Source organism: Notolepis coatsorum (genome assembly GCF_963971535.1).
Source record: "Notolepis coatsorum genome assembly, chromosome: 2".
Lineage (NCBI taxonomy): Eukaryota > Metazoa > Chordata > Actinopteri > Aulopiformes > Paralepididae > Notolepis > Notolepis coatsorum.
This window is the reverse complement of record NC_140166.1, coordinates 133,950,978-133,971,507: the sequence shown is the minus strand read 5'-3', so window position 1 is coordinate 133,971,507 and position 20,530 is coordinate 133,950,978. Positions and strand designations below refer to the sequence as shown.

The following is a 20,530-nucleotide window of genomic DNA, read 5'->3' as shown; positions in this document are numbered from 1 at the left end:
GGCGGAGGGAGAGGGTGTTGTCCGTCTGATCAGCTGTTCTATTAGTTGTGACTGCTGTCTGTCGCGCGCTGCGTCCCGTTGAGCACCGGCTCGTTCTCGGGCCACATTCTCTTCCATCTGAATGCGTCTTATTTCTAGACGTATCTGCTCGTGTTCGCTTCGCTGCTGGATCTGCAGTCGGTCGCGTTCAGCAGCGGCGTTCAGGCTGATGAGGAAGGCCTGCTGTAGGGTCCTCTCTGCCTCGCTGGGAGAAGGCGGTTGTATAGGGGAGCCTTCCCTCGGGGTACTCCTTGCGGAGCCTTGGAGCTCTATCTCCACGGTGCTCTCCCCGTCTTCTTCCGTGCCGAGTTCTCTCTCGGTAGCGTTGTATTCCTCCCGGGACTCATCGGGGACTACTTCTTCAGTACTGGCGGGGTGTGAAGTCATGTCTGGTTCCCACTGGTCCCCACCGTGAACTTGGTCAGTTACATTAGAGCCCGTAGGGGCCTCTATGGTCGGGGTAGTCTGGGCGTTGGGGTTAGACATACTTTTACTTTCTAGTTTTACCGCGTTTACTGTTAGTAGAAGACTAGGTTGTTGACTGACAGCGTAAGCCTCTAAGTACTGAGGGAGCCGTCGTTCGCGCTGCGGGCGTTGGTTAGGAGGATCGTTTCGTGGAGTGTTCATCATAGGCCATTTCAATATTAATAACACTATATTAATATTACACTAATTACCCTCCGGCTCGAAGGACCAATTTTAACTGAGGGGTACAATTCCCTGACTGTATTACTAGATATGATACTTACTACCACTACCTTTGTACTTAATATTCGGCCACCCAGTACACGGCATAAATATATTATCATGAACACTCTCACGTAGATGAAACGGATCCAACACAAATGTACGAATTAGAAACAGGTCTTTATTCCTACACAGCGATGGTGTGTAGAATAAGCACTTAATCACTTAATTACATTTATGAATTGAAATAGTATGCACTTTTATGGCAAGGAGTATTCGTCGGTATATCAATAGAGAATGTCCAATCTCTGAAGGCGCAGGTGGTAAATATACGACCTGGAATAGTTAAGGAATAACAGCAATGATACTTTAATGATTATACTAGATACACTAGAGGGGGTTAATCCGGTCGCTTGTAAGCCGACAGGAGTAGGAGGGGGGGGGGGGGTAGAATCCGGCTGCCTCGTCCGGCCAAGGGTATCCCAGGTGAACCCACTGTAGTGCCGTTCAATGCGCCGGCGATCCTTGGACCACAGATGAAAGCAGGTGGACTCTTTGTGGGCCGGCTCTCTCCGGTCCACGGGGGAGAGACGTGAAGCGACCTCGTCTTGCAGAGCGTCTCCTCACCTTGCGTCCTCTCCAGGGGGGGGGGGTTCCAACACACGGCAGTGTCGGGGGTCTTTATCCATGGAATAATCAAAGTATCCAAAGCATAATCCGTGCCTGGGAAGGCGGGCTGTCGTCGGTAGAATAATCCGGTATACAGGTCCACTCGCTCGTCGGCTCTGGGGCTCCTCGGGTGCAGCTTCACATAGGGTCAACCACCCTGGGTAAGCAGCCAGTTCTCTGCCCGAAACGATGGGGTACTGACTACGGTAGTATTCTCACCGCACGAAGCACTATATATTAACAGACTATTATTAGCTTAATAGACTACGTCCAACTCGACGATATAGTGCCAAATATGACTATTCAAATATTAATATACACGATGTCTCAATACCGATGGTAGGCGAACTTGGCCTTACTCCCACACGTGGCGTCGCGGGGAGGCTTTACGTCTGTGACTCTATTGGAGGGTAAGAAACTGGACTGAAAAGAAAGTCCTACTTTAGTAGCGCAGTATATATACGCACTATGAACAAATAGTCCCATTAGTGGTGCGGTAGCCAAATTCCTACGCGGAACTAGGACTTGTTCGTACATGTCGAGCGGTACGTTTGAACTGGGTCTGAGGGGTATGGCAGCCTGGCACCAAGGTCTCGACCAATAGTAGAATGGAGACTATTATGGGATGTTCAGTAGGCTAGAATGGATATTCAATGCATATTGTACAAGGAATATACAAGGGATATCAGGGAATATTAGAGAATATACAAATACAATTAAATATATATATATAAATAAATATATATATTCGGTTTAATCTGGCCCTTCACAACAGATGTAGTAAGCATATATGTGAATAGAATAGAAGGTCTTAACCCAGCAATGAACTAGAACAGGCATGGTTTAGACCAGACCTGGGCATTGTACGGCCCACGGGCCAAATACGGCCCACGGGATGATTCTGACCGGCCTGCAAAAGATTACATGATAATTAGAAGGGATTTTTTTTATTTTTATTTTTTATTTAATTATTTTCTTTTTTTTTCATGTCAACGTTCACACGCACAATATACGCTTACCTAGGATTTGACTTGATTCAACAACAAAGCAGTCGGGGCAATGGCAAGCCGAAAACTGTCGAAAGTGTGGTTATTTGAATTTATTTATTTGATTTCTTTTTCACAACTGAGGTAGGTAGATTCAATTATTTTTATTTGCAATTAATTTCAAGGCAACTAGGCAGCAAAAATCTCGAACACATGAAAACCCTGAAAGAAGTCAAACCATCAGCTGATCACCGGCACAGGTACATATATACTCGCAATTTAAGAAACGGTACAAGTCACAGGCTCTTAGTCCATTCGGTAAATCGGACCACGCCGCCATCTTTCTTTTGCCAAAGTATAAACAGAGTCTCAAGCGAACGCCGGTAGTATCGTGAGAGGTTAAGCGTTGGACTGTGACGTCAGAGGAGACACTCCAAGCTGCACTTGAATGCACAGACTGGAGTGTATTCCGTGATAACACAGCCAATATTAACGAATACACTGAAACGGTGCTTGACTTTGTCTGTACTCTGGTAGAAGAAACAATCCCCTCTACCACAATTAGAATCTACCCAAATCAAAAGCCCTGGGTAGATAAATCCGTCCGTGAGGCTCTGAAAGTGCGCACCTCAGCCTACAACACCGGGCTGGTGACAGGCAACATGGAAGAACACAAGACGGCAAGATACAACGTCAGGAGAGCAGTAATAGAGGCAAAACGGCGTTACAGGGATAAAGTTGAACTTCAGTTTGAACAGGCTGACTCTAGAGGTATGTGGCAGGGCCTCAGAACAATGACAGATTACAAAGGCACCTCCCTCAAACTGAACAGTGACATCTCCTTAGCAAATGATCTCAATACCTTCTATGCGAGGTTTGAGGCTGTGAATAATGATGGAGACTCAGTGTTCAGGGTAACAGAGCATGAGGTGAGGCGGACCTTTAAAAAAAGTGGATATCAGGAAGGCAGCAGGACCGGACGGCATCCCCGGCCGCGTCCTAAAAGTCTGTGCCGACCAACTGGCCCCGGTATTCACTGACATCTTTAACCTGTCCTTAGAACAGGCTGTCATCCCCACCTGTCTGAAGAAGTCCACCATCATCCCTGTACCCAAAAAATCTACGCCCGCTTGCCTCAACGACTACCGCCCTGTAGCCCTCACCTCCATAGCCATGAAGTGCTTTGAGAAGCTAGTGAAGGGCTACATCTGTTCCTCCCTCCCCATCAACCTGGACCCTCTGCAATTTGCATACCGCCCTAACAGATCCACGGAGGATGCCATAGCCCATGTGCTGCACACAGCAGCATCACACCTGGACAAGAGGCAGGGGAACTATGTGAGAATGCTATTCATCGACTACAGCTCGGCATTCAATACCATAGTCCCCTCCAAACTCATAGCCAAGCTCAGGGACCTGGGCTTGAACTATGACCTCTGCCAGTGGGTCTTGGACTTCCTGACGGGCAGACCCCAGGTGGTAAGAGCAGGCAACTGCACCTCCTCATCCATCACGCTCAACATAGTGGCCCCCCAGGGCTGTGTTCTGAGCCCCCTCCTCTACTCCCTGTACACACATGACTGCGTGGCACAGCGGAACAACAACACAATCATCAAATTTGCTGATGACACAGTAGTGGTGGGCCTGATCTCTGCCAACGACGAGAGGGCCTACCTGGAAGAGGTAGAGAATCTGTCACAGTGGTGTCAGGAGAACTGCCTCTCCCTGAACGTCAGCAAAACAAAAGAGATGATTGTGGACTTCAGGAGGTCGGGGGTCAAGGACTACAGCCCCCTCAGCACCGACAGGGCACCGGTTGAGAGAGTGAACAGTTTCAAGTACCTCGGAGCCCACATATCCGAGGACTTGACATGGACCACACACATTGACAGTGTTGTGAAGAAGGCACGACAACGCCTCTACTTCCTCAGCCGCCTAAGGAAGTTCCAAGTCAGTCAGAAGATCCTTAGGAACTTCTACTCATGTACAATAGAGAGCATCCTGACTGGCAACATCACCTCCTGGTTTGGGAATAGCACTGCACAAGACCGTAGTAGATTACAAAGAGTGACACGTTCAGCCGAACGCACAATTGGAGGGGGGCTTCCCACCCTCCAGAACATTTACAACAAGCGGTGCAGGGGGAAGGCTAAGAGAATCATCAAGGACTCCAGCCACCCGAACAACTGCCTCTTTGAACTGCTGCGGTCAGGCAAGCGATACCGGAGTCTTAAGGCAAGCACAGAAAGACTCAGAAGAAGCTTCTATCCCCAGGCCATCAGGCTGCTCAACGAACAATAAACACTATGCAACAACCATCAAATGCACACAGCACACACATCCACACGCACACACCCACTTTAAACAAACAACTCACTGCAGCACCCACTTTACACACTTTAGAACACCTAAACACACTTTACACTTTATATTTATTGGTAAAGGATTTGCACTACAACTCGTACACCTTACTGTAAATTGCACCTAAATTGTACCTCATCCCATTTCTGCTCTGCACTATATAGTATTGTATATTAGTACATTGCATAGTATATTGTATTATACAATATACTATTCTGCATCGAACATTGTACATATGTCTATACTGAACACTGTGACCTCTATTTTTACTTCTATTTTACATGCTATACTATTTTATTTCATACTTATCTTGTCTAGCACAGTCTCTGGAGCGTAACAGTAAGAAGCATTTTGTATAAAAGTATTCTGTACTTCTGTATAACAACTATTAAAGAAACTTGAAACTTGAAACTTGAACTCATCCATGTTAGGAGCACTGCATGATGAATTTTCAAGGCGTTTTCAAGATTTCAAAAAGGTTGAGGATGAAATGCAGCTGGTTTCCTCTCCCTTTACCTGCAGTGTTGATAGTGCACCCACTGATGTTCAGCTTGAACTCATTGACCTGCAGTCTGATTCACTACTGAACGAGCACTTTAAGTCAGCATCACTGCTAGAGTTCTACTCTGCTCTCAAGGAGGATAACTTTCCAAACATGAGGAGACATGCTCAGAAGATGTTGGTTCTCTTTGGATCCACATACATATGTGAACAGACATTCTCAGTCATGAAGTTTACCAAATCCAGGTACAGATCCTCTCTCACTGATGAACATCTGTCAGCTGTGCTTCGCATCTCCACCTCAGACATTCAACCTGACTTTGATGGACTTGTTAAAGGTCAAAAGAGACTGGATTTCGCACACTGAATGAAAAAAAAAAAAGAACTGAAGAACACTAAAATGTGGAAATATAACAAGTGAAATGGGACACATTCCTTTTTTTGCACAGTTCTGAAAACATTAAATGTTTAATATAGGCATGTAAAGTCAAAAAGGCTACAAAACTGGGACACTTTTCTTTACACAGTTACACAGTTCAGTGACATGTCTTGTTTATTTTGGCTACAAAGATGATGTGATGTCTTTAGAAAGCTAAGAAGATCCTTGTTTCAATAGTATATGAAACTCAAAATGCCCTTTGTTATTAATGTTTCACATTTTGTTTATCATTTTGGAAATTCTATTTGAATAAATGATATTTTTGAAAGCTAACCTCACCTTTTAATTGCCAAATAATAACATACACTCTTACCAGCGGTCAAAACAATGCCAGATACTGCTTTTTATATAGAAATAAAATGTATATTATGCATAATTGAGTTCGGAATTTTGGCCCGGCCCTCCAAAATATTTTCAGTTGCTCATTTGGCCCCCTGGGAAAAATAATTGCCCATCCCTGGTTTAGATGCTGTAGGTCGGACAGAAGACAGTATGAAGCTGATCCATGACCTCTATGGTGCACATAACCAATGTGGGGGTAGAACAGTCACTGCAACCTTGGCCATCACCCCGAGATGTCCACCACCTTGGCCATCACTACGAGACAGCCACTCAGAGAGATAGAAGAATAGAGAATTAGAAGCTCAGTGTCACGTCTGGAGGGTCTGGGTTTGTGAGGGAAGCTATATTCTGTACTGTACACATAGGGATGCAGGTGTTGCAGAGTTATCTGGTGTTATCCAGGTCTCTGATAGAGCCAGGGGTTGTGGAGGAGTCTCTGGTGTTATCCAGGTCTCTGAGAGAGCCAGGTGCAGAGTTCTCTGGTGTTATCCAGGTCTCGGAGAGAGCCAGGTGTTGCAGAGTTATCTGGTGTTATCCAGGTCTCTGGGAGAGCCAGGGGTTGTGGAGGAGTCTCTGGTGTTATCCAGGTCTCTGAGAGAGCCAGGTGCAGAGTTATCTGGTGTTATCCAGGTCTCGGAGAGAGCCAGGTGTTGCAGAGTTATCTGGTGTTATCCAGGTCTCTGGGAGAGCCAGGGGTTGTGGAGGAGTCTCTGGTGTTATCCAGGTCTCTGAGAGAGCCAGGTGCAGAGTTCTCTGGTGTTATCCAGGTCTCGGAGAGAGCCAGGTGTTGCAGAGTTATCTGGTGTTATCCAGGTCTCTGAGAGAGCCAGGCATTGCAGAGTTCTCTGGTGTTATCCAGGTCTCAGAGAGAGCCAGGTGTTGCAGAGTTATCTGGTGTTATCCAGGTCTCTGAGAGAGCCAGGCATTGCAGAGTTCTCTGGTGTTATCCAGGTCTCTGGGAGAGCCAGGGGTTGGGAGGTCTTTGCTGTGGGCATAGGCAGCAATGAAGTCTACCTTCTTCTTGACAGCTGAACAAGGAAGTTCTTGGGGGAACTGCCGCAGGAAAACTCCCTCGTCCGCTGCTCACACAGAACTCCTGTTTCCATGAACTGAGGGATAAACTCGGGTGCATCTTGGCAGAGCTCTACCAGCTCAGCGCCGCTGATATCTGACACAACCCTGTGTTCTATTCTCCTCGTCTCAGCCTTGCGGAAGAAATATAAAAATAGTAGTCTTGGGCTGCGACTAGAAACATTCCAAATGCCCACGCCACCTCAGCCACGCCTCCTCCACCTTCCACTTCCTCCTCCTCCTCCTCCTCCACCTCTCACCTCCACTTCCTCCTTCTCCACCTCCTCCACTTCCTCCTCCTCCACCTCCTCCACTTCCTCCTTCTCCACAATTTTTAACCCCGAGTTAGTGCGTAGTATGTGACATTAGTTACAAGCTAGCCCCGTTCACTAGCACGCTCTCCGTTTTATGAACGGCAGGTTGCCACGGCTTTTTTATGTGAATTGAATATAAGGATGAGATGGAATGGAATGTACATGTGGCAACAGTGGCTCAGGAGGTAGAGCAGTCGTCTGGTAATCCAGAGGTTTCTGGTTCGATTCCCCCTCCTCCTGGGCAGCTTGTCGAAGTGTCCTTGAGCAAGAAACTTGACCCCTAACTGCTCCTGATGAGCAGGTCGGCACCTTGCACGGTCGCCTCCGCCTTCGGTGTGTGAATGTGTGAGTGAACGGGTAAAATGTGAGGAACAAATTGTAAAGTGCTTTCGATAAAAGCTGTTAAAATGCAGCCATTAAAATATAAAATGCATAATCCTGTGTTTTAAAATAATTGGATGTGAAGCAGGTCCGTCTGTGTGTCTCTACCCCGACAGGAGGCGGCGAGGAGCGGGTGTGCTGCTCCGAGGAGCAGGGGGAGCACCAGTTCTCCGACGTGGACGGGTCCGACGAGGATGATGACGAGGAGGACGACGAGGAGGAGGAGGAGGACGACGAAGAGGAGTCCTCATCGCCGGGGGGGGGGCATTCCAGAGGGTCTCACCGGGGCACGCCGGACCCGGAAGAACCCCCGTGTCCGTGCTCCAGCCCCGGCCGGGAGAACAGCGCCCTCTCCAGGAGGCTCTGGCCTGGCGGGAGGGCCGTGTCACCGGGCAGCCGGAGGGCGCTGTTCTCCCGGCAGCGGCGCTGGATCGCCTCGCCTCACAGGGCCTTCTCCCCCGGCAGCGAGGGCTGCTCGCCCAGCCGCAGTGTCTCCCCGCGGCTGGAGCTGCTGCCCTCCCCCGTCCGCTGTCTCTCCCCTCCCTGCCGACACCTGTCCCCGTCCCCCGAGAGAGGGGGGCCGTCGCCCATCAGAGGACCCCCGTCGTCTCCTCTCCGAGCGGTCGCCCCCGGTTACTACCGGGCGTCGCGAGCCGGGGCGCTGCCGCTGCCACTCTGGCTGCCGCACAGAGCGCCTGGCCACCTGCCCTGGGAGAGCCCCGGCTCGAAGAGCAGCCATGTCCCACTGGTGAGTTCAACGCTCTTTTTAATTTTTTTTACACTTTCAGTGCCGGCCGTGTTTTCCTTTTTACCCCCTTGAATGCCGTCACCCACTTCAATGATAGCGTTAAAAACGCATAATCTATGTTTTAAATTATGGCTATGTGTCTAATCTGCCCGTCGCTTATCAATGACTTGTTTGCAGTCAACATTGTCGAAACGGATTGTTTTTTAATCGGTTCATATCCTTTTTATAGCATTTCGAAAAGCTATCGTTTTCTCGAAAATTTCAGGAAAATAGAAAGATTCCGTCATAAACGGCATTTATTGGAATATTCTCGAATACACTAGAAACGTTGTCATTTGTCGGCCTATTTATGAATCGTTTTCAAATAAACGCTAGATTATCGATAGTATAATGTGTACTTATGCACGCTATAGAAGCGAGCTGAGAAATCGATTCTCTTATTTCCTCAACAGCACACGCACACATATACACACACATATACACACACATACGGGACACGCTGTTATCTCAGTGAAAACAGCTCTGATTATCCTAAAACTGGTAACATAGACTCCTTACCTTAGATCAGATGTTCTCCAAAAAGATTATTCCAATTCCTGATCGCCATTCCAAATATCGATCGCATTTATTGATTAATTATTGGCTGCCGTAAATATTCCAGGCTGCTTTCCATCTCGCGATCACTTCCCTCTTCATCAGATCCCTCGCCAGCATAGTGGAGCCAGTAGGCTCCCCCCCCCACAGATCCACCAGTGTAATCGAATGGCCTGCAGTTACACAGGGATAGACAATAGGGGGCGGTATTTTCCCATCGGAGCTCCTAGAGGGGCTGCTGTACCAACGGGAGACTCGGTTGATGAAATATGAATTCAGATCGCTAATAAAAAATAAAAACGAAGGAAAAGGATTCATTGATATGATAAAAGTATTATACAAAGACCCATCGGCCATGAATACAACAGGTATAATCACCTCCGAAATCTTTCCGGTATCGCGCTCTTCCAGACGGGGTTGCCCTCTTAGTCCCGGACTATTCGCTTTATCATTAGAGCCTTTAGCACAATATATAAGACAATCCCAATCCATAGAACCAATCGCAATTAAGGGCAGACAACATCATATTAGTTTATATGTGGACGACGTAATATTGTTCATGCAAAACCCTAACACCTCAATGCCTCATCTTCTCAAGTTGATTGATGACTTTGGCAATCTATCGGGATTTAGGATAAATTGGCCAAAGTCGGCCTTCCTTCCACTTAATGCCCCTGCAAAGAATATACTCCTTCCAGAAAAAATACCAATGGTTAAACACTTCAGATGTTTAGGAGTTGAGGTATTCCCTACTATAAGCCAAACGGTGAAGTACAATTACACAAAATTCCAAGATAAGATCAAATACGACTTTGACAGGTGGTCCAAACTTAAAAACTCAGTACAGGCACGAGTATCAATAGTTAAGATGGATGTTTTACCTAGAATCAACTTCATTAGCTCAATGTTACCGTTACCCCCTCCTACTGGAAAAAATTACACTCCACCGCATATAAATTTATTTGGAATAACAAACCTCCACGAATAAAAAGATCCACCGCACAGAGAAACAAAGCCGACGGAGGTTTGGCATTTCCAGACTTTTACCACTATTTTAAAGTGTACTCTTTAAGACCACTGACAACCTGGTTTGACTCCCAAGCATCTGTATCCTGGAGAAACTTAGAAGAAAATATAGTAGCACCACATAGACTGCAGGACATAGTATACACCATATTATCAATTAAGCAATGCAAATTAAAATTTGGCCCCCTTATTACACATGTGATCCGGATATGGCGTGAAACACAAAAAAAATATTCTAACCAACATAAATGGCATAGCCATACTCCCCTATTCAATAACAATGCACTCCTTATTGGAAAACGACCTATAAGATACCCCAAATGGGAAAAGCAGGGCATACACACATTGGGAGATGTTTTCAACAAACGCGGTTTTTGTAGCTATCAAGATATACGGTACATAAAAAATGTAACCTCACCAGTTCCACATATAATTTTTACGCACAGTTATTGGATTGTTTGAAGGCTCATGGAGTCCCATTAAAGATACCAATTGAGCACCACAGATATCACATTCTTCTATGAAAGAGAGACATCGAGAGGCTTCGTATCTGATTTTTATCATCACTTACTAACGTCTTCGTATGGAATCCTCCCCCTAGACTCAGTCTGGAGAAGGGATATACCAGACTTGGAAATAGATTTTGATTGGCAAGAAGTCTGGGCAAACGTTCGAATTGCGTCACGTAACCCGGACCATCAACAAATTAATCTTAATTATATTCATAGGACATACCTGACTCCTATAAGATTGAACAGAATGGGACTTAAACAAGATTCCCTATGTTCCTTATGTACAAATGGAGATGAGGGTACATTTATGCACATGTATTGGGATTGCCCACCGGTTAAGATATTCTGGGAAGAAGTGTCCCAGCAATTATCAGAATTCTTATTTCTGAACATACCTGTACTGTACATCCCTCTGTATTGCTGTTGAATGATGTTTTTCAGTTTGCAGCCCCTATACAGCTAAAGAGACTAGTTTTATCCGGTCTCACAGCTGCTAAAAAGCTGATAGCATCACGATGGTTTCAACCGGAAAAAATGTGCCGGAAGGTATGGGTTCTTACCTATCTTGACGTGATTTATCTAGAAATATCTACAGCAAGAATTTTAGGTGTCAGTGAAACCAACATTGCAATCTGGTTAGAAGTGGTGGAGAGAATAAAAGCTAGCATATGAATTGTAGTGCCTGGTTAGAAACGAATGAAAATGGATGGATTATCCAAGTGGGGGTCCGGGGGGGGAGAGCGAGCAAGAGCATATGTATGTACGGTATTAGATAGCAAGTATTAGGTATATATCTCGTAAACTACATTTATAATGATTCAAATGGTGATTTCATTGGATGTTTACCGTTAATGCTTGTGTGTCTAATTTGATGTTATGTTTAAAAAATAATAAAAAAATTAAATATAATTTTTTTTTTAAATAAAAACGACAATTAGCGCCGTCTGCACTCAACGGGGGGCATGAAATAACAACATATGTCGTGGCTGGCACTCAAAGTGTTAAAGCTACAATGTGTACGCTTTAGTACTCATAGTATATATTCAGATTAAAATTCCTTAAAGGAACACGCCAACATTTTGGGAAATTATTATTTGCATGTTAGCCTAGCTTAGCACAACGAATGGAAGCGGACATGACCGGTTAGCCTTCGGGAGAGGTGTAAGTTGGACAATGCCTAGGCTAACCGGCCGTATCCGCTTCCATTCATTGTGCTAAGCTAGGCTAACATGCAGCCAGATAGCTTTCTACTGAACGCACAGAGAGGAAACTGGTATCTATCTATCTTCTTGTCTCTCTCTGGAGAAGACGGTAAGCTAATTTTCCAAAATGTTGGCGTGTTCTTTTAATGCCTATATTTACAGTAACATATAATATAACCGATAGGACATACAGACTCATCTGCACCTTTGTTTACACTGTTTATTTTTCTCATATTACTATATTCAGATCAAATTTAAGATAGTCTTTCTACTATTACTCTGCCCATACCTGTACCTCCCCTCCCCCCTCCTCCCCCACGCTGCATGAATCTCCCCCAAGGGGATCAATAGAGGAATATCTTATCTTATCTTTTCTTGTGTTTGGCTCTAAAACAACATGGACACACTGACTCACAGTCAACACAGACAGTCTGGGTGAGTCTCCGTGTAGCAGCCTCTCCCTTCCAACCAATCAGAGATGTTCCATTCAAACGTTTCACAGCGAGCCTCTCCCTTCCAACCAATCAGAGGAGCTCAACGGGAATCTCATTGGAATACGCACTTTTGGCAGTTAAATCTACCCGGTAACCATTCAACACAGTTCGGCCAATGAGGACCATGTAGACTAACCACTAAATAAGGTCATAGGTCAAGGTCGGATGTATTTATATAGCACATTTAAAAACAACTGCGTGCTGCACAAGAGAAAGTATGAAAGTACTGTAAATACAATACTAATACAAATACAAAAGGTGCACAATTGGCGCAGATCTAACATGTAAAGGCAGTGGTGGAAAGTATTTTTACTCAAGTACTTAAGTACAATTTCGAGCTACTATTTTCATTTTAGGGAACTTTATACTTTTACTCCACTACATTTATCTGAACCCATCAGTTACTAGTTACTTTGAAGAAAGGGATTTTGCGTAGCAAACACAATATACAAAATAAAAAATGTATGAAGATTATGTACTTTTACATTTGAAGCCTGTCAACTTCAAGAGGACGTAATCAGAGCAGCATAACTGGATCACATACCACTTTAACATAACCTTTAATCAGAGCAGCATAACTGGATAGGGTGACCAGATGCAAAAAGTCCAAAAGCAGGACAACAGTAAGATTTTGGTGGGACAAAGTGGGACAGATAGATAATGTAAATTTTTGTATTAGAATAACTCGTCTTCACCGAATAGATAAAGGTTAAATCAAAATAAATACAAATTAAATACAGAATTATATCTCTCCACATTCATCTTGGCACTGGCAGCTGGCTTGTTACCACCTAACATCTGTTTTAAATATTCAAACTTTATCACTTGACAGGAATGTCTTGTGTTCGATATTTTTCTTTTTGCTTCGAAAAGAGGGACATCCTCTCAATTTGTGGGACGCGGTCTCAAATGGTGGGACAGTACAACCAAAAGGGGGACACCTGGTCACCCTATAACTGGATCACATACCAATTTAACATAACCTTTAATCAGAGCAACATAACTGGACCACATAGCACTATAACATAACCTTTAAAGGGGAACTATCTTATAAATGGCCTTTTTCAGTGTTTAGCATTGTTTCCTAGCTATGTGGACTTATATTAATATGATCTATGTCTCTAATTCTCATATTGGCGCATTCTTCCAATTCTCCTCTTACAATATTCACCCTCACTTACATTTACATTTACATTTAGTCATTTAGCTGACGCTTTTATCCAAAGCGACTTACAAGTTCTGTACGACAAGACAGCAAGAACTTGTAAGTTGCTTTGGATAAAAGCGTCAGCTAAATGACTCACTGAACTGAGTCATCTGAAAATGTGCTGATTTGTGATGTCAGAGAGACTCAGCTGCATGATAATGTGGCAGATGCCACCAGGCCACACAGTGGTTTAGGAGCCCAGCCTCAAAACGGCTTGAGATCTTGAGGTAGAAAAATGCTGTTTTTGAGGACTTGATTAGAAATACAAAACAATGAATTAAAAAAATTATAATTACAGAGGTGTTCCATAAACTCACAGGAATTGTGTAAAAGTGCCCAAATAGTGAAAGAAATAGTAAAATAGTTCCCCTTTAATCAAGAGCAGCATAACTGGACCACATACCACCAAAGGCTCGGTCACGATTTTGGAACCTCCAGTTCAAATAAAATCAATTAAAATGTATTTGTAAAGCCCGAAATCACAAGGTAATGTCCCCATGGGCTGTACAAGTCTTCTTGAACAAGTCAAGAAGAGACATCACAATAAATCAAGAACAAAAAAAGATCCAAATATGCGACACTTCCAGACTTTCCCCAATGAAGATGAGGAACAACTCACTAAAAACCTAGCAATCGGGGGAAAAAATCACCACAGGCGATGTGGAGGAGAGAACCCTCAGATGGGCCGTTCAAAGGGGGATCCCCCAACTTGGATGTCGGTGGTAATATAGTGTTGCTATGGATGATAGATGGGTGGAGAATAAAACCGGCGAATAGTTGGTATGTATGTATGTACATATAGTCATATACATGTAATAAAACACATATATGTACATGCAATAGCAACTAAAGTACATAAAACATTTCAACTTTAATAAAATAGAGCTAAGAACAACAACAACAACAAAAGAAAAAGCCTAGAAAATAGCATAGCTTCTCTGATTGGTTAGAAGAGGGAGCCTCGGGCGCCCTCGTGGCGCACCGCATAGTGCCTCGCACACCTACGCGGCCGTCCCGGGTTTGACTCCCGCTCCCGGGGGATAATTTGTCGCATGTCTTCCCCCACTTCTTCTCCCTGTCGGTCATGTCTGACCATGAAAAGCTGGAAAAACGCTAAAATAAATCTTTAAAAAAAAGAAGAGGGAGCCTCGCTGTGGGACTCTAGAATGGAATATCTCTGCTCTGACGTCACGCCGGTCAGTGGAACTCACTCACGGTAGACCGTGAGTCAGTGCCTCCGCGGGCAGATGTGTTTCACAGCTTTATTTAACTATTCTAAAAGTGCCACAATGGCTACTAGAATTCTGAGAAAATATGCCCCCGAAACTGTTCATTTCCAATGGCAATAAGAGACTGTACTTTAGTTTTGTAATTGTATATTTTGTATAGTGTTTGGTCTTTTTTCTTTGGTTTTGAAATTTGAGATTTATTAGAAGGATAAACCCCTTGAGATATGCGATCTCGTCTTCGAGGGGGTCCACACACTGATTCCTCCCAAGAGGCTCACCAATATATATATATGTTCCCATATAAAACACATACAAAATTATAGTTTGATCTGTAAACAACATGTAAGCCCTAACACAGTAAATCAGTAACGAGTGCAAGTAGTCTGTAGATGAGTGAACAAAGATATCTTAAATAACGGGTAAGAAGTGAGAGATCTGAGTGAACTCTGCAGTTTGTTCCAATCAGCAGGCGCTTTATATTTAAATTCTTCTTTTTTTTTATCCACTTTTTCTCCCATTTTCTATATTTTCTCCCATCCCAATTTCGTATCGTCCAATTCAACCCTCCCCTGTCACGAACGCTGTTTCTTGCCTCCCACAAGCCGGCTGCAATGTGGACTAAGTCATACATAGCACAAGTCCCCTCCGGTACTTGAGGTAACAGCAGTCGCATCTTTTCACCTGCGCAGCTCGATCTCTCAGTGGCGAGGAGTAACGCGTGGGAGGCTCACGCTGCCCCCGACACTTCCTGATTCTACTGCGCAGGCGCACCAACCGACCTGTAGGAGTCGCTGTCCACAACGCCCGATCCCCACCCATCAGTTTCCCACCCCCTAATACGGCCAATGTGTATTAGTATGAACGACCAGCTAAACTGAAAGCAAATGTGGAGCGCTGGGCTCGAACAGGCGAGCCCAGCGTCTCCAGATTTCGTGGCGCGCCTTGCCCACTACGCCACGTAGCCGTCCATATTTAAATTCTTCTTATAATTGTTTTACTGTATGAAGCACAGGATAGAATTCAAGATTCTCATAATGGCCCCCTTGTACCTAGCAGACCTCCTCACCCCCTAATCCTACGGCAGGGCCCTCAGATCGGGTGATAAGGGTCTCCTAGCCCCCCGTACAGTAGGTCCAATTTCAAGTCTAGAGGGGGGGGGGGGGTGCTTTTGCTGTCGCAGCCCCTGACCTGTTACCTGTTTACTGCACAATGTTGTTTTTTCATTTTTTGATTCTATTATATGTGTACCACTGTATTGCACATCGTTGCGGGCAAGACCACCCGCATTTCATTGTATACTTGTATGCCGTGACAATTAAAACTCTTGACTTGACTTGACTTGACTTGACCTCTGGAACAGCATCCCCACGTCCATAAAATCTGCCCCCTCCATCAAGTCTTTTAAATCTAAACTCAAAACTCATCTATATTCCCTGGCCTTCCCTGACTCACTCTGACTCTTGCCTTGTTTGTTTTGACGTGTTGTTCTGTTTCTTTATCTGTCCGTTGGTTGTTTATGTTTTCTGTTTATTTTATACTTTAGGAGCACTTTCTTTTCTTTTTTTTTGCTACCCAACTCATTTAGGATAAAACTGTCAGGTTCTAGAGGAATGTTCAAAGGTCAGGTTCGCTCATATCTCCGGGGTAAAGTGGCCAGATAGCTGTCAGGTCATACTTGTATTGTTGTTTTAATGATGGTATAATGAAATGCGCTATTTTATGGTATTTGGTCAGGATGATATTGACTTGTTTTTAGATATGTAGAATATGCAATTGTTGTATTGGACTTTTGCTTTGTTGTTTTATATGTTATTTGTATTATGTCCTTTGGTCAGAACATCAGGGACCATGCTGGAAATAAGTGTTGTCACTTTTGCATGTCATCCCTTGGATACGTAACGTTGTGTCTTTGGATCCATAAATAAAATCAATCAATCAAGTGAAGCACTTTGGTTGACAAGTGTCATGTTTAAATGTGCTATACATTTGATTGATTGATTGATTGATTGATACAGAACCAAGCATTTTACTATAAAGTACAAATCACGAGAGAGCAGGTCGATGAGCCGCCGTGTCATTGATGGTGTTGTTGCTCCCCCTACAGGAGAGGAGCGGTACAGCGGGCGACGTGCCCATGTCTCCCGAAGCCGGTCTGTTCCCCCCGGCCTTCCGCCTGTCCCTCGGGGACGCCCACCACCCTGTCCTCTGCCACCAGGGGGCGACGGTGGACCACGTCTTCAGCCACCTCCCCATGCACTCCCAGCAGGCCAAGGTGCCCTACCTGATGATCCCCATCGGAGGGATCCAGATGGTGCAGGCCCGGCCCCACCCCACCACCACCACCACCCCGTCCCCCCAAACCTCCCCCCTGACCGAGGGGCCGTCACTGGCCCTGTCCAGGTTTGAGTCGCCCTGGGGCGGGACCCCTAGAACCCGAGGGTTTAGAACTCCCGGGGACCCCTGGTTGTTAGAGAACCAGGAAGCGGGGACCAGCCAATCGGGGCTGCTGTGTCTCTCCGGCGCCGCCCCCCTGTCTTGGCTCAGAGCGAAGGCCGCGGACTCCAAGCAATACGGAAGCTCTTCGTAGCTCCGCCCACACGGAACGGTCGGTGAGTGGTCCGAGGCCCCTCCCCCGATTGGACAGACGTCGTTGGGGGAGGAGCTCTCGGAGAGACGGACAGAGCCGACCGGAGCACTTACTAGTCTCGTCTACACCTTGATGCGACACGCGTCCCGTCCTTTTGTTCGCTTTGTTGGTTGCTACACTTGTTTTGTTTTTTATTGCTTTGTTTTTTTTATACAGTTTTCAATACTATTGTTAACTTAAATGTTTGTTCTCTTTGGCAATATTCAGGTTTGTTATATAAAAAAAAATGCACTTTTTTTTCTTTGTGAAAATTATGTTTCTGTAAATCTATATATCTACCCCTCTTGTATCTCTATTGATACTGCTATCTTAACTATTTGTATATAGGCCTATATATGTAAAAGGACATATGAATAAATTTGTAAATGACCAAAATCTTTAATTAATCAATAATAATTCCATTTTTATTCGTCCTCTCGTCCAGTATTACTCGAAAACTGTAGTTTCTTGTGCCTTTTCTGTCCAGGTTTGTGTCTTTCAGTACAGTACAGGGAGTCGAAGAGGAGGCTGTGAAGTTTTTATACCCTCGTGTTTTGTTGTGGACGGAGCGCGGGGGAGGGGAGGGGGTTGTTGATATTCTGTGTTCCGATTGTTTCTACTCTAAAAAAGGCCATTGCTTCGTTGTCAGGGTAACGGCTGGTTGCATTCGAGGAGACATTGAAGGAGCGGCTTGTCAAAGAAAATGCACTGAAGTTATATTTTTATTACGAAAAAAGATTAAAAAATAGAACGTTATCTCTGTACAGAGAAGAGTGCTCCTTATTTATTGTTATTTGATGACATTGATCGTTTAATTATTTTCTCTTTTTTTTTACTTTTTATTATTGGAAAAAAATGAAGACTTGTTGTTTAGTTACTTTGTTTCTTTTTTTCAATGTTGTTCTCGTGACTTGAAGGGGAGACGGGCGGATGTTCTCCGGTACAGGAGGAGAATCAAGTGCCCTGCAGGTTTTCACTCACTCTCTAGTCTCTGAATCAATAAAAAGCACCAGAGTTCACTTGAGGTTGTGATTTGCTCATTGAATCATTTCAGCATCTGATTCGTTAATAAAGTCTTTAGCCCTTTCACTACCACACTACAGTAGTGGTGTGGTAGTGAAAGGGTCAACCCTTTGTGGTGTGGTAGTGAAAGGGTTAACCCTTTGTAGTATGATGGTAAATGGCTGCATTTATATAGGGCTTTTATCCAAAGCGCTTTACAATTTGTTCCTCATAATTTGACCCATTCACTCACAAAACAAGACACAGTTTTATCAGCGATTTCATACATGTAGGCAGTGGCACAATAAATAAGAATGAACAATGAAATAATCAGCTAAGACAGTTACAAGTCGACACACGGTGGTCGGAGATCATACTTTTAAATCCAGCAAGAGAAGGAAGAACCTTCAGCTTCAGAGTCAGTCGGAGGACATTCCCAGGTGTTGGAAGCATCAAAGGAAAAAGCAGTTCTTCCTATAGTTCAGAGCGAACTGGAGGAACCCTAAGAACCAAGCAGTCGTCTGAACGTGTAGAACAGCTTCCAAGATTCCATTCCAACAGTGTTGTACTTGTGATGTAAGAGGGAGGTTGAACAATAAGGGCTTTAAAAATAAACAAATACCAAGGATAGTTACTAGGGGTGGGAATCGCCAGAGACCTCACGATACGATACTATCGCGATACTTGCGTCACGATACGATACTAAATATATTGCGATACGCTGAGTATTGCGAGAAATTATTATTATTATTTTTTTTTGTATCACATTTAATTTATTACCTTTTTTCAACTGCAAAGTAAAACTTTGTCAACATGTTTTATCTAATAAAATAAAGTTCAGTCTGTTCATCTCACTTCAATCATTTTTATTGCAGAACCTGGTATTTTCTCAAGCAGACGGATGTAAACACTGTAATCTGTGTTGCATGTACCTGACAAACTGTGTGTGTGTGTGTGTGTGTGTGTGGACTACTGTACTATTACAGGTATTGAAATGAACAATGCAACTTCCTTAAACAAAAAAATTTATAATTATGAATAATTAAATATCGATACTTGGCGTCCCTGTATCGATACAGTATCGCCATGCAAAGTATCGCGATACTACTACGTATAGATTTTAACCCCCACCCCAGTTACGCCTTTCAACCGGAGATGGCCATCCAACTTTTTCATAAAAGACACAGCGGTGCATATCATATCTGTCACCAGTAATAAATCAGTTGGAGGGCATTCAAAGGAAAAAAGTTGTAAAATTCACAGTTAATGAGGGTATTGGAGTACTTTCGAGGAGATGTCAAATGTATATACTCCCTTTTCTTGACTCCTTCTGTATCACAAACAGTACTGTATTTGCAAATCTGGTATGTCATAAATGTATAGATGTAGCAGTACTGACTATCTGTATGTCATGTATGTCATATATGTCCTGATGAATTGAAAATGGGGGACCCTGATGTAAACAAGACGAAAGTCTTTCTCTGGTCTGCATCCCCTTAACAATTGTGTGTATTGAGCTGTACTGTATTGTACCCATTCTACAATCTGTTAATAAAGTTTTCAATCAATCAATCAATCATGTATCACAGTTGCACTCGCAAGTGATTTTACACTTCATGCAGCGCCATGTGCTGTTCTACGCAGGTGCCAGCAGATGGCAGCAAATACTCACAATAGTGATTCAGTGGGGTTGAGTTGGAATACAACTTCTTTCTCTGATGTTGTTTGCTGTGGTTGTGTATCTTTACAGATAGACATTTTGGTAGATGTATTTTTTTTAATTTATAATAATACAATTAAAATAAAAAGGATCACATTATCAGTTGTTTTGATGACCCATGTCTATAAAACCTTTCACTCACATAGGTCCATTATTAATTGTGTTTTTGTTGTTGTGATAAGATAAGATATTCCTTTATTGATCCCCTTGGGGAAATCCAGGCATCATAGCAGCATGGGGAGGGGTACATGTATGGGCAGGGTAATAGTAGATAGACATAAATCCAGGCAATAAAAATGATAGTACAGTAGAAAGGTAAAAATAGGCAGTGTAAACAATATAATTAACTCTGAATATACGCGTCTGAGCATGTAGGCAGT

At 44.0% G+C, this 20,530-nt stretch overlaps 1 protein-coding gene across 1 annotated transcript in view; it reads left to right on the top strand.

Moving 5' to 3' along the window:
* Positions 1-19,656, top strand: part of hivep3b (HIVEP zinc finger 3b) — an 82,951-nt gene extending 63,295 nt beyond the window's left edge. Inside the window, exons 9-10 of the mRNA XM_084308310.1 lie at positions 7,907-8,538; positions 16,907-19,656. Coding sequence (XP_084164436.1) covers positions 7,907-8,538; positions 16,907-17,389 — 1,115 coding nt within the window. The 3' untranslated portion in view covers positions 17,390-19,656. The remainder of the gene's footprint in view (positions 1-7,906; positions 8,539-16,906) is intronic.
* Positions 19,657-20,530: the final 874 nt, after the last annotated feature.